Source organism: Candida theae, assembly GCF_024610275.1.
Source record: "Candida theae strain CBS 12239 chromosome Unknown scaffold10, whole genome shotgun sequence".
Taxonomy (NCBI): Eukaryota; Fungi; Ascomycota; class Pichiomycetes; order Serinales; family Debaryomycetaceae; genus Lodderomyces; species Lodderomyces theae.
Window position 1 is genome coordinate 184,546 of NW_026261365.1, and position 14,937 is coordinate 199,482.

Below are 14,937 nucleotides of genomic sequence, written 5' to 3' on the forward strand. Positions count from 1 at the left end.
CGTCGAAAGTTACTCCAGCGAGAGGTTGTAGCTTTAAGGTGGACCCTGGGGTCTATAGATACTTATATGAAAGTTACTAACTTGTAGAGTGCGTTGTCGATTGATTACAAATAGAGCCAGCGAAATAACTACCTTCTGTATAGGCTGCAGAGATTATACGAAGGCAAATGGCATTGCATGGCTATGTACTGGAACATTTCAAACGTTTGGAACCCGTCATAAGCCAAGATTTACATTCACTACAGTGAAAGGAAAGGGCTGAGGAAAAAGAAACGAGTGCAACCAATTCGGGATAACGCAAGGTGGGGGCTTTTAAACACCGTTGACTAACCATACTGCAAAACGTTTAAGATCCTTGTTGGATCAAAAATTTATGAAACTGCTCGATGTAGGTGAGATGTAGCGATGAAGCCACGTAGGAAGTGTTGTGGTCTATCTGTGGGCTCTTCTTGGTGGTGCTGGTGCTTCACTGTGTACAAAAACAGTGGTGCTGACAAAAAATTGAGACAATGCCACCAAAACCTATTCTTCATCTGAAATTTATACTCCGTTTGTAAAAAGTGATTAATCCGTGTGATGTAACATTACTAAAGATATAATACCGTTCGGCATCGCGGAAAGTAAATTTGAAAACTTTTTCCTCAGCCCTTAAACCTGTTCCATAGAATGTATATCGATTCTGTGCCCCCCCTCATCACAACATAATTATAATACATCAATAACCAAACCATCGTTGGAAATTTAAAAAAAAAAAAAAGCTTCTTCGTTCTCTTCTTACTTACTTTCTCCTTTTTCAAGTCCCCTCCCCGCCGTAGATCGATATTAACCCAACAAGGTACACACTATCTACCTTTGTTATCCTACTTTGCAAAAACCCATTGTACACCAAATTGTTTTGCGTGTGAAAAGTTAAGGTTATATATTACACCACAGTCATACCAAGAAAAAATAAAAAAAATTATAATAAAATAAAAACCTTTCTCAAATCCAATACCTATAATACAGAAAGACAAGGAAAGGAAGCGACCAAAGGAACAGAAAGACGGAAAGGAATAGAAGCGGCAAACACAACCCAAACTTGAACATTCCATCTCCCACTTTTTGACTAAAAATTGTGTGTGTGTGTGTGTGTGTGAAGAAAACGTTTACAACCCCGCCGCACCAATTTAGCCGCTTGAAGAATATATTTTCAGCAACTGTTGACTTCTTCTTCCTTGAATCATCACTGTTTGTTTAAATTACATGGGTATCTCATCGCCACTACTCACTACCATCACAGCTGACATACAATCAACCAACACTCGTCTACTTTTATCTCACTAAGAGCTTGGCCTTTTTGCGTCTTGAATTTTTCACATTGCACACTTCTAGACAATTTATACATTACTTACGCATATATCATGTCTCATAAGTCGAGTCCAGTCTCATCTACAAATGAAGTCAAACCCTACGCACCTGATAACTTGAACAAAACTCTTGATGAAGGAGACAGTACTTCCATAGCATCCTCAGAATCACAACAAAATCAACCCCACAATCTGCATCAAGTACAACCACTAAATCGATCAGAGTCACCGACTTACCCAGCAAACGAACCATACACTGCCTTCCCACCCCACATTCATCCTCAAGAGTCTCATCGTAGCTCACACCATGCTACAGAACATGAACCGCCAAACCCTATACTTGGTCCCTTAGCTGACTTGGAGCGTAATGTTTCTTCATTTGAAGATTTGGAAAGGCAACGGTCACAAATGATGGGTAGACAACAATCGGCAGTTACTTCAGCTTCGAAAAAATCGCTTCGAGTTCCAAGAAGAGAAAAACGTGGTTTGTTGTCAAGTATCGTGGTTGTCCCGGAATATCGCGATGCTCGTGAGTACCCTGAAAAGATTAAATACTTGATTGTGACAATTGTTGCCCTTGCCTCAATTACAGGACCAATGGGTACTTCAATCATGTTACCAGCAATCGATGATATTGTTGAGAAACTACATACGACCAATTCCGAAGTCAATGTATCGGTGGGGGTTTACTTGCTTTCATTGGGTATCTTCCCTCTTTGGTGGTCATCTTTCAGTGAACGATTCGGAAGAAGATCGGTTTATCTTGTCAGTTTTGTACTCTTTGTTGCTTTTTCAATCGGTACGGCCCTTTCTCCAAATATTTCTGCATTGATTGTTTTGCGGGTATTGCAGGGTGGCTCATCCGCTTCCGTCCAAGCCGTTGGAGCGGGCACAATTGCTGATTTGTTTGCTCCTCATGAAAGAGGGAAAGCTATGGGATGGTATTATCTTGGACCTTTGATGGGCCCATTCTTGGCTCCTATATTGGGTGGTGCTGTTTCTCAAGCTTGGGGATGGAGAGCAACACAATGGCTATTGTTGATTTTTGCTGGTTGTAATTTGTTGTCCATGGCTTTCCTATTGCCAGAAACATTGAGAAAAGTGGATAATTTGCAAGCTATTAAAGCAATGATGCAACATCAAGATGCTTCAAACGACGAGGACGAAAAGAGTAATTTGTCGCATTCTGCTGATGAACATGAGGAAGCACAACGCTCATCTAGCGATGAAAGCTTATCGGAGAAGCAAAAGCATAAACAACATCAAAAACACGACCACGACCAAGAGCAACAGCAACAGCAACAGCAACAGCAACCAGAGCCTATTTCTGACACAGAGTTACAGCGCATTGCTACCAACTTGAGCAGAAGATCAGTGGCTGCTTCCATTAATTCGCATTTCGAAGGTGAGGAAGATGACGGCCCCGTTGTTGACCCCGTTATGCCAACATTGTCACGTTTAACCACAAACAGATCAACCTATTCGCGCCGTTTACAACAACAATACATAACCGAAGAGATTCGTCGATCGGCATCAAATGTGCCATCACAAAGAGCTGCATCAAGAGCTGCATCAAGAGCTGCATCAAGAGTTGCATCGCGAAACACTTTGGGATCGAGTGCAGCACGCGTCAATGAAGAAAATACCCATGAGGCCAATAAATGGGCCAAATTCAAAACCAACTGCTACGACTTATTTATACGTCCATTACACTCAACCGTACTACTCAGTCACCCACCAGTCATTCTCGTCATTTTGTTCTCGGGAATTTCATTTGCATTGATTTACTTTTTCAATTTGACAATTTCATACGAGTACGCACGCGAACCCTACCACTTTTCCCAAATAATTGTCGGGTTGATGTATATTCCCAACTCAATCACATACCTAGCTGCATCCATGATTGGTGGTCGATGGAACGACTATCTCCTCAACAAGTATGCCGAACAACACGGTGAATTGGTGCCTGAGTCGCGTATTTCTTGGAACATTGTCCTTGCTTGTATCCTTTATCCCATTGCATGTCTCATATTTGGATGGACGATCAAGTACGGCGAGTTTTGGCTCGTGCCGTTGATCGGGACTGCCATTTGTGGGTTTGCTTCGATGTTGGTCATTGGTGCAACCGTAACGTACCTTGTTGATACGTTGCCTGGTAAAGGTGCCACTGGAGTTGCGTTGAACAATTTGATTCGACAGATTTTGGCAGCGATTGCTACGTTTATTGTTGAACCTTTGTTACGCGCTATTGGACCTGGGATTTTGTTTAGTATTTTGGCCGGGATTTTGATTGTTGCGTCGCTAATTTTGGTTTATTTAAAGAGGAAAGGTGCTTATTTTAGAGAGCATTATAATTTGATGTTCCTTTATGATAAATTATAGACATAATTTGCATGGCGGCAAACAACGCAAGCAGTTAATTTTGTAATTTTATTATTCACTGGTGAATAGGGAGATACGTTAATCAAACACTAGTCACATACACACGTGATGCACTCTACAACGATGTAGTCTGCTTGATGTTCAATATCGAATCGAAAATGAAATCAACATTCACGCCAACTCTCTTTAATTCATCCAATTGGGTCTCCAACACCTTTGCAAATTGTTCATACAAGTTTTCATCCTTGACTCTATATTGTACATGAACCACTCCTAACCCATCGTCCTCTTCCTCCATTTGACTCTCCACAATCAACAATGTCCCGTACAAATGCTTTTTAATTTGTTTAAACAACTTGCCGAATTCATCAGCACACCAATCCACCAACCCCGAGGAGTCAACATTACTGTTTTGCGGGCTTTGTTCAACAATAGCTTTAATCTCGGTATTGTATGTCTCCACAGTTCTCTTTACAATCGCAACGTTAACGACTACCAAATTGGACAAGTAGTTGACAACATCAACTTTGGTACTTCCTTGCAAACCCACAATCAATCTGGAAACCATAGTGGAAAGGTAGAGCGACGTTGAGTTCAAATAGGCCTGGATTCCAGTTTGCAATTGATTCAAAGCATCAAATAAATGAAGTATATCGCCCACAGCCGTTGGTGAGAGCCGTGAAATGTTATTCTGCAAGTCAAATAGCAAATTTTTGGTCAAATCTTGTTTCCGGTTCGAGATTTTCAATTTCGAGACATCGAGTAACAAGACTTCGTCACCCACATCATATCCGGATTGCGATTTCTGCTTGGTGATTTTGTTTTCAATACCACGAATTCTAGCTTCGATTCCATTCAACGATTCAACTGCTTTGACATACTCGTTTTGAGATGTGTAGACGTCCACATCATCCAATTTATCCTCAACTCGTTTGATTTCATTGAACAACAGCGATTTTTGTCCCGCGTTCCCATTACCGGGCATTGACATTGCTTGACCCATATCTTGTGACCGATTCCTGGAGTGGACTCGGGCACTAATATCATCCAAAACAAAATCGGACGACGACCTCTTGTGTGAGTTGGAGGTACGCGTGGGACTAGCCATTCCACCGGGACCACTGATACGCTTACCTTGATCTTCAACAAGACCTTGACCGTCGTTGTACGACCCAGAACGTCGAAGTGTTTCTCGCAATTGACGCTTTTCCTCTTTTGTTTCATTGCCATCATTGTCTACATTCTTGCTGCCGTTTTCCAATCTCTTGGCGTGGACTACTTCATTCTTTCCCTTGTTGAATGCATCAACTATTTTAACTAGATGATCGTACCGGTCAGTTGAGTAGACGTAGCTGAGTGACTTGGTCTTGATATTGATAAAGTATAACGAGTTATCACTTTTAGGTGGCTTGACTTGATTGATCGACACTTGAATCAAGGGTAAACATTGTATAGCTTGTAGTTTGCTACCACCTTTCGCATCAGTCGTGGACTTGTCGCTCAAGTTAGGATGGCCACCACCGCCTGTGCCACCGCCTGTGCCACCGCCTGCGCCACTGCCACTAGGTTTTCTAGTAGCAATCAAGATCAAATCATTCAAAATGAATAAATGTCCTGCATGACTAGGTTTCCATGTACCCACATTAACTTCATGCCATCTCCCACTCTCTGCTAAAACATGTCTACCTGGAATTGGCTGAATGAATTTAGATGCTCCTTCAACATGCTTAAACAAAGATTGAATCTCTTTGGCCCACATTTTCTCAAGTACAAGTATAGATGAACGGTCTTTTTGGTTTTTAGAAGGGCGTAATTGCAGTTGTTTGGTAGGCAGATGTGGGTGGTGCTGTTGTTGTTGTTGCTGCTGTTGTTGTTGCTGAGGCGCATCAAACTCCAATTTTAGTCGACGTTCAGCAGCGTCTCTGAAATCATCAAGCACTTCAAACAAGTCCTTGGCAGTCACTCTCATATTCACCAATTCCTCTTGCGTCTCTTTCAAATCTTTAGTCAATTGCAAAATGTTTTTCTGGTTCTGGTTGATATTCTCTTTGATATCTCTGGTGATCAATTGGTTTTGTTTCTTTAATGTTTTGTAGTAATCGTCAACTTCGGCCGCTGACCCATGTCCCAACTCTTTGAAAATCTTTTGCTCAATAGATAATGGCTTGTCCTCACCTCTCCCTGAGGCATTGAGACCAGACGGCAATACAGGCAACGGTGGTGGCGCACCTCCAGATTGTGAAAACGAACGTCCATGCTGATGGGCAGCATAGTGGATACTCATCCTTCTATTCTGTTTCAGAAGTCCATTTGCATTGTTCATGTTACCATACGGATTTGGGACCTGTAACAGATTAGAGCTGGGTCCTCCTGGTGGCCGTGGTGGTACTCCTCCGCCAGCTGCTGCTTCCTTCATTGAAACATAACTTCTATTGGTTTCTGTGCGGGTCAAGTTGTTGTTGTTGGTGGCGTATGGGTTATTGGTCTGACGGCCACCATCCTGGTTCTTCCAAACTGCTCTGCTCTGTCTATTCCCCAGTCTGTTCATGGTGGTAATATATTGTCGTGATTGGACCAATCTGGCTGTAAGAAGTAGAAGAGGCTAATACTATTGATCTGTCTCTCTCTCCCTCTCCCTCTCTCTCTCTCTCTCTCTCTCGACAAAGTAAGGGAGTTTCACAGAAAGAACTTTTTAAAAGTGTGAACATAAGAATTAATCTCTGGTAACAAACAGCAATAGCCACATCAGAAAGTGATGTAAGAGAGACTTTACATATATAGAAGGACTGGTATAAGCTTCATCGACAAAGGATATCAAAGACGTTCAGCGGCTGAAAGAGGACGCTACACAAACCTTTCCAATTCTCACATTAGATATACACTTAAAGTCAAGAACTGGCACCCACTATCCTACAACCGGGTCTACTATATGGCCATGTGCATGGTATGTACTGAACACAATCCCCGTTGTGCCTATGTGTGATGTTGTATTTGGTGACAGTGTTAGTTGGCTGGCTGTGTCTCTGTCTCTGTCTCTGTCTCTCTCTGTCTCTGTCTCTCGCTCGACAGAAAAATTTAACTAAAAAAAAAAAAATTGAAACCATCAACAACTAGACCCTTACTACAGCCAATATATTCATACATTCATTCAAGACTATTAACACACGACGACATGCCACTAACAAGCGCAGAATTGAACTATCTAATATGGCGATATTTTCAAGAAACAGGGTATGATTTGTCTGCATTCACCTTTGATCGGCAGTCACAGTGTCTGAAGTACGAACATCAAGAGAATGAGGATATAATCAACAGGATAGAGCCTGGATGTTTAGTAGATTTAGTACAGAAGGGGATACTATATACTATAGCGGAATCCGATGCCAAAGACGATAGTGATTATACTTTATTGGGAGCACTTGTGCAGCAAGAAATAACCAATTTGAGTGATTCTAATTTCTCCAAGACCAAAAATAACAAGAGGTTTCAGTTAAAATCAGAAGCAGAAGAGAATGGTAACAGAAAAGAGGATGAAATGGATATTGATAATGGAGTGGCATATAATGTCAACACAGAAACTAAAGAACTTTCGACAGAACTACACTTTTCATCCAGTTTATCCTGCGATTGGCATCCTACTAGTGAAGTGCTTGCATATGGGAAATCTAATGGAAGCGTAATCATAAATGCAATAGGAGATGGAAAATTTGTGGAGTCGGTGGAAGTGAGCCACCCTGATTTATTGAATGCTAAAAATGAGATTAATATTGTATCATGGTCTCCATTGGGCAATTTGCTACTTACAGCCGGTGCGTTTAGTGAAATACGCGCATGGTCACCCGATGGTAAACTTCGGAATATCGCAAATACTGTATTTGAGGATATCAGTGCAGAAAGTGAGATTAAGCAATCGTTGATTACAAATATTTTATGGAGCAAGCTGGGGAAATTTGTTATAACCATTGACAGTGCCAATAATACAACAGTTTGGGATGGAGTCACCCTATCGTTGATACGACAAATCCAAACTGAAGAACTGAATGATGTCGCTACTACCAATGCTACTATTGATGCTAACGGCGACGCTGTGCAGACTGCATGTTGGCTAAGTGAGGACAAATTTGCTTTAACTACTGCAACACAAGGAATCAAGATTTACGACATCACACAACCGTACGTTGGTGTAAATAGCTATGAAGTACGAGCAATAGGAAGCTTACCCGGGCATCAAAATCACATTTCATTGATGAAACTTAATGAGTTTTCCAAGCTCTTGGTCACTTGCTCCGACTTTGATTATGAGATCAAGGTATGGACCAGCTCAGCTGCTCATACATCTTTGGATTTGAATGTCAAAACTGAGAGGAATCAAGCATTGAAGCTACACGCTTCACCTATCATTGGACTACATTGGATACCCGATACCGATAGGAGTATATTGGCGTCGCTTTCAATGGAAGGTATTTTGAATATGTGGGATGCGGAGACTGGTGACAATCTCAAGAGCTCAGAATTGTTCAAGAATGCTGAGAATTTTTCACCTGAAGTTCGCCATAATGTTTCAAAAGACGTATTACTATTCAACAGTGTATTATCGCCAAATGGGAAACTACTAGCAGTGGGTGACGATTTTGGAAAAGTTTCAATTTGGGATGTGAATGTAAAAAGTCATAAAGGTGAAGACAAGAGCTTTGTACGATGTGTTGCTATCTACACGCCAAGCATTCCTCCTGAAGGTGAAACCAAAGAGTCTGCTATAGGGTTGAGTGATTTACGGTGGGACCATGGGTCGAAAACCCTTGCTGCATCATATATTGGAATAGAAAGTGTAATAATTAATGTGTAAATACTAAAGATCATACAAATGTTCGGACCTGAAAATTAGTAGCATGAGATATTCCATATCTCTTGAATCATGTAACGAATGCTTTGGTGGTTTACGCCTTGGCAGCAGCTGCTGCAGTAGCAGTAGTCACGGCAGTTGCAGTCTCAGACACAATCTTGGCTGCCCTCTTTACTGTTGGATTAGTACTAGGGAAAACAATATCCATGTAACAAGTAATCAACGCAATAACGGCAAACGCGATCCTCAAAGCTGGCGACTGTTGACCCTGGTCTTCTTCTGCTGGTTTATTGATTGGTTCATTCAAGTATGATTGAATTGACAAGAATACCGATGCCCATGATAACATCTTATTTCTCATAAACATAGCGGCCATTGGTAATGATTGCGAAAGAACATTTCCTGCGTCTTTTCTGGATTTTGCAGGTACGTGAACGTAGGGAATAACCAAGTCTTGTCTTGCCTTTGGAGCCATTGTAATGGGGTGGGAGGGGAGGTGTGGTGAGGTGATGATTGGGTTTAACAGGTGGAGGAAGAGATAGTTTGGAGTTGGACGGTTGTGGGATGAAATTTTTCCAATGTCGTGAAAGGTTTAGTGTCGGAAACGAGGCAATGTCGCAAACAGATCCCAACTTTATTACGGTACATATGCCAGTCCCTTCTACATAGCCGTATATAAAGATGCTACCCGCTATCTACATGACAGCCCCTCCATATCATCCTTGCAATAGATCAGATTGTCCATAGTACAACCCCACAATTGCAATAATCATATCAAAAGTATAACCAGCGATTGAATTTGCGACTGTTGTACTTTCGTCCAATTTCGACTTCAACTTTATTGCAGTCTTGGCCAAGTCTCGTAATATTGCACACTCACTAGCTTCCAAGATATTATCAAGCTTCAAAAACACTTTCCATAACCACTGGCCAAAAGTCTCTTTCATTGTGATGCTTAGTCTCTTTGTCAATTCTACTAATATATCAAAACATAGCTTTCTGTCCAACGCATAGACAAAGTAATTGATATCAGGAGGAGAGTTTTTGAATGCAGTCTTCCATTTGAGCGAGTATATGGTATCGTAGGAAATAGTGTTTTGGTCTTGAGTCCGTATTCTCTCTTTTAACACTTTGAAATTGTGAATCAATTGAGTTGACCAAGTGTGAAATTTGACATCTGTTACAGTAGGCTCACTATGTATTGGAGTATGATGATCTTGAACGATTATATGGTCCTCTCTCTCATGATACAATATATGGTTCATTGCGCTTGCTTCACTCCGCACACCCTGGAGGTATTGTATTACCTCTTGGTCGGTATTCACGTCATCTATGGGAAAAGCGGGACTAATGTTCAATTCGTCATCACTGCCTTTACTGTCCTCCATTTGAAAGTGGAGAAGAATTCCCGTGTTGCGTATGCACTGTAACGCTTTGCTTTTGATGCAGTAACAATTTTTCCTCTCTCAATCTTATCGCGCCTACTTTAACTCTTTTCCAGCCATACATTCTCCAATTCCCCATCTCTCCCCCCCCCCCCAAAAAAATAAAAACGGAGTCATCAAAAATTGCCAACCAACATGGGCCAGAAGTTGTCGTTGTTGGCGCCTTCAGCCCCCACAATTGCTATATCATCGTATGTCGATGCATTGGAAAACTACCAATACGTGGAGCTACTAAGCAATTCGAGGTTTCTCAAAACTATCAAAGCGATAGACAAGTCCACGGGTCAATTTGTCATTATCAAGCTCTTGATCAAACCATCGACTCCATCATACACTTTGCAACTTCAGGATGTACTAGAATACCTAGTCAAAGAATCCTCGGTGTTGTATCCATTCAAGAGTGTTTTGACGTGGCATAAACTAATTGAAACTGATCGAGCTGGGTATATGATTCGAGAAATGGCTAAAATAAATCTATATGATCGACTATCTTTACGCCCGTTCTTGGAGCCGGTGGAGAAATTGTTCATCACGTTCCAGTTGTTGAAGTCAGTTTGTGAATTGCACTCACTAAATGTACACCACGGAGACTTACGATTGGAGAATATACTTGTAACATCATGGGACTGGATCTTGATTTCTGATTTTGCAAATATAACCAAACCTACGTATATCCCGGAAGATAATCCGAATCAATTTTCATTCTATTATGATGGTTCGGGCAGAAGAGTTTGTTATCTCGCCCCGGAACGGTTTTACAATAGCCAAAATAGCAGCAGCAACAACAACAACAATACTGTTCTGAATTTCAACGACAATGGATCTTTTAATTTTAAAAACAATGTCACAGATGAAATGGATTTGTTCAGTTTAGGGTGTGTCATTGCCGAGTTGTGGTGTGATGGCGAACCCGTTTTCACATTATCTCAATTGTTCAAGTACATGAGGAATGAGTATGAGCCTAATTTTTCAAGCATACCTAATCCGCACATTGTCAAGTTGATACAGAGACTACTAAAAGTGAATCCTAGTGAACGAAGTAGTGCTCGTGAATTATTGCAGGAATTCAGAGGAAATTGCTTCCCTGAGTTCTTTTACACCTTTTTGTATGAGTTTATGGAGAATGTAACTCATCAAGAGGATTTTGCTCCCAAGCATGATAAGCACATTACATCTAGTGATTTGAAGATAGATCATATTTACAACAACTTTGCCAGAATCAGCGAATCCTTGGGATTTACTTATAAAGTACAACAACCATCGTCGCTGCTTCTTCCCATGAAAATGAACCTCCCCACAATGCCTCACAATTACCGGATACAGCCCAAGAAATACGTCAATAATGAAGACGGCAGTGATGCTTCTTTGGTTATCATAAACTTGGTCACTTCGTTGTTGAATACGGTGAAGTTGCCTGATTCAAAGCGAAAATGCTGTTTGTTGATACTAGCATTGTCTGAGCAAATCAACGATGAGTCCAAGCTAGACAGGTCATTACCGTACTTGTGTTCCATATTAGACGAATTCGTTGAATCTGCTGTGCGCCACTCACTCGATCACGTGTCGGCAAAGGTGGTTTGCCTTGCATTGTATGCCATAACGACATTGATGCTATCCTGTTCGTATGTGACCCCAATCAATGTTCTTGTGTTTCCCGAATACTTGTTAGCCAAAGTGAACAATTTGTTGGTGTTGAAAATAGATTCGGAGTCGCAAAAATTGATCAATGGTTGCGTTGCAATATGCTTGCCATACCTTGCAACGGTTGCTAAAAAGTTTTGGTCCATGTCGAAAGCATTGAAGCAGCGACATCTTGGCAGTACAGCAACCTCTTCAAACTCTTCAAATTTGCTTCCCGAAAGTGTTATGAAGGCAGTTACCTCCATACATCTTTCCAAGGACCAACTAGATCAAAAGTTTAAGGAAATTACATTGAGTATCCTAACTGATTCTCACTCGTCAGTCAAGGTTAGTCTACTTGAGAATATACTACCCTTGTGTCAATTTTTCGGCAGAGATAAAACAAATGATATCATTCTCCCTCATTTGATTTCATATTTGAATGATTCTGATCCGACGCTTCGGTTAGCATTTCTATCAGCGGTTTTGCAAATTGGCCCGTACATTGGAGCATTGTCGTTTGAACAGTATATCCTACCACTACTTCTACAATCCATCAATGAATGTGAGCAATTTGTTGTTTTAAAGGTTCTTCGTATCTTTAATGTGTTTGTTCTGCAAAAATTGATAAACTCAAAATTAGAGTTCAACACTTTGGAAATCTACACTGAACTATTATCAAATTCAATTCATTTACTATTACATCCAAATGAATGGATACGACAATCATTAATCAACTTGATAATATCGATCAGTAGCAACTTGAGTGATGCGGATCGGTATTGCTTTTTGTATCCACTAATCAAAGGGTATTTAAGCTATGATGTTTTTGAAATAAATTGGAATACATTGTACCCTAGTCTTACTCGACCATTGAGCAAACAAGTGTATGACGGAGTAATGACTTGGGCATTGGCATTCACCAGCAAATCGCTCTTTTGGCAAGAAAAGGGGTTTTCGTTGACGCCGAATAAAGGAAATTCTACGGCTATGTCGTTTCCTCAAAATATGGGGAAGTCGGTGTATATGCCGAAATTGAGTACTGCTGTTGTATCATACAATAGTGGTAGAAATAAGGAAAATATACCATTGAGTTCAGAAGATAAGCAATGGTTACTCAAACTCAAATCTATTGGGTTGGATGACAAGTCCTTGTGGAAGGTTCTTGTTTTGAGAAGTTATATTTATCGAATCAGTAGAATTTCAAGGAATCCCCATCAAAAGCTGCAAAAGCACAAACCGCAGCAGCAGCAGCAGCAGCAGCAGCAACATATACAATTTGAGCAATTTAATCTCACCCCAAGAAACGTTTTCCTCGATGTTGTCTTCAAGTCAGAACCAGTTACATCAGTAGCAGGGCTAAAAAATAACAAAATTGTGGTGAAATCAGAAGATACCGTGTCATTGAGAAGTTTGGACCATTCCAGGCAGCTGCATCAAACATTGATACTTCCTAATATGGAGCGTGCCATAGCTTCCGTACAGACGATCGAAGCCAATGTGTTTGGAGAAATGGAGTCAAGTCGGGACACTTTTGCCAAGACTTTGTGGATCAATGACCCCACTTTATTTCACAAGTCTTATCATGTCGACGAAGATCGTGTCATTACATGTCATGTGAAACATACATACGCCGGCTCAAACCATTTCATATGGAACTATTTGCATACATTGACTATTGCCCCTACGCTCGATGATTTTGCCGAATTTGGAAAAGCTGTCAAGGGCAAGTTGCAAGTTGGATTGGAGAGTTTGAACTTGTTCAACTTGAACATACGTCGAACAAGTGAAGAGATAGACGCTTATACTTGCTTGGACATGTCTCCCATGGGTGATTATTTTATAACTGGGTCCGAAAATGGTGTTGTTAAAATTTGGGGAAAATCCAAATTGGAGGATATTAATCGATTGTCGAATGCCTCGGATCAATCAATTGAGTTGAAGTCACGAGTTACATCAATTGCATTTTGTCAATTGAGAAACTGTGTTGTGATTGCTTGTCGAGATGGTTCTGTACGAATTTTCAGAATTGAATTTGTTCGAAACAAGAGTCGAAAAATTGTCAAGTTTATGACACCGGTACTCATTCGCAAGCTGGTGTTGAATTCATTTGCAATTTTAGTTACGATTTTGGACAATATGATTTACGCCATTGATTATCAGCTGCAAGTACATGCAATCGATATGATCACCATGAAACAACAATACTCGTTACAGAACCCATTATCATTTGGACTAATCACTAGTTTTATCACCAGTGGAACTAACAAAGATAGTTGGTGCATCATTGGTACTCAAAGTGGCTATCTCACTCTATGGGATTTGCGGTTCAAGTTGCTTTTGAGGTCATGGCAAGTACAGGTGGAGCCGGCAGTGGGTGATGATTCCGATGATAAGTTTGTGCTCGATCAGATTGATGAAGTGAGGTTGATTAATTCAAGCAATATAGATTTAGCGCGTGCTAAATTTGGCGACGTTGCCCTCAAGGAACGGTCAATAACCATATATGTGAAGTCAACTGCAAAGAATCTTGAGATGTTGTTTGATATACCTTCTTTGGAATGTAAAGGGGTTTTGCAAATGGGTGATTCACTGAGATTCCAGTGTAAATTGAGTGAAGTTGACTCTGACTTGTCCCAGGCAAGAATACAAGACATGATTGACGAGTTAAGTTTAGAAGTGAAGTGAGATAGAGGGAGGGGAGTTAGTAGTCACGTGAGCGCATTCCCAATAGAGCGCCTGGTAATAAACTTTGTGTAACTTTACTCTTTGGCAACTAGATGAGTTGATGTTTCGAAGAGAACGACGACAGCAGAGAAAGACCTGGTAGTCACAGAAGGTTTACTCTGCCTAAGGAGATTAGAATGTTTCCTAAGTTTAATCCCTATAATTAAAGCTTGTTTTTCAAAATACCTCTCGTTTTTGCACAGTTTTCAGGGTAAAAAGAATTGTTCGATACTTAGAAACCATCAAAGTAAATACTAGTGGGCGAATACCCTGTATGCCCATTGGTTTCAATTCATTACATCAAATGCCACATCTCTCACTACCTCAGCTGCAAATAGGTGCTCAAAACAGAATACTTTCAAATTCGGCAATACCACTTTCCCAATTGGGCATTCATCTCCGGTGTGATGGAAAACCAAAAATTTAAAAAATGGGAAAAAAAGAAAAAAGAAATTAAAAGCGCATTAAGAGCGACACGAAATAACAATAAGATGAAAAGGACATTCTTCTACTCGAGATCCCCCTCTTCACATCATTTACGCTAACTATCAGAAAAAGAGAACCTTCTCTTTCT

At 40.7% G+C, this 14,937-nt stretch overlaps 6 protein-coding genes across 6 annotated transcripts; 3 read left to right on the plus strand and 3 right to left on the minus strand. All coding sequences in view use genetic code 12, as the record gives it.

The window, feature by feature from the left end:
* Positions 1-1,400: 1,400 nt before the first annotated feature.
* Positions 1,401-3,728, plus strand: QDR3 (Qdr3p; the record flags this gene model as incomplete). The annotated part of the gene is made up of 1 exon (XM_051755524.1): positions 1,401-3,728. One exon carries the CDS (start codon positions 1,401-1,403, stop codon positions 3,726-3,728), a length of 2,328 nt encoding a protein of 775 aa, XP_051610512.1.
* Positions 3,729-3,843: 115 nt separating this feature from the next.
* Positions 3,844-6,276, minus strand: EXO84 (exocyst subunit; the record flags this gene model as incomplete). Its single annotated transcript, XM_051755525.1, has 1 exon — positions 3,844-6,276. The coding sequence occupies one exon, from the start codon at positions 6,274-6,276 to the stop codon at positions 3,844-3,846; it is 2,433 nt and encodes an 810-aa protein (XP_051610513.1).
* Positions 6,277-6,900: 624 nt separating this feature from the next.
* On the plus strand, positions 6,901-8,574 carry KGF57_000999 (uncharacterized protein; the record flags this gene model as incomplete). Its single annotated transcript, XM_051755526.1, has 1 exon — positions 6,901-8,574. The coding sequence occupies one exon, from the start codon at positions 6,901-6,903 to the stop codon at positions 8,572-8,574; it is 1,674 nt and encodes a 557-aa protein (XP_051610514.1).
* Positions 8,575-8,665: 91 nt separating this feature from the next.
* On the minus strand, positions 8,666-9,046 carry KGF57_001000 (uncharacterized protein; the record flags this gene model as incomplete). Its single annotated transcript, XM_051750162.1, has 1 exon — positions 8,666-9,046. One exon carries the CDS (start codon positions 9,044-9,046, stop codon positions 8,666-8,668), a length of 381 nt encoding a protein of 126 aa, XP_051610515.1.
* A 241-nt stretch (positions 9,047-9,287) lies between these two features.
* KGF57_001001 (uncharacterized protein) lies at positions 9,288-9,959 on the minus strand (the record flags this gene model as incomplete). The annotated part of the gene is made up of 1 exon (XM_051750163.1): positions 9,288-9,959. One exon carries the CDS (start codon positions 9,957-9,959, stop codon positions 9,288-9,290), a length of 672 nt encoding a protein of 223 aa, XP_051610516.1.
* A 192-nt stretch (positions 9,960-10,151) lies between these two features.
* VPS15 (ubiquitin-binding serine/threonine protein kinase) lies at positions 10,152-14,324 on the plus strand (the record flags this gene model as incomplete). Its single annotated transcript, XM_051750164.1, has 1 exon — positions 10,152-14,324. One exon carries the CDS (start codon positions 10,152-10,154, stop codon positions 14,322-14,324), a length of 4,173 nt encoding a protein of 1,390 aa, XP_051610517.1.
* Between the last annotated feature and the right edge of the window lie 613 nt (positions 14,325-14,937).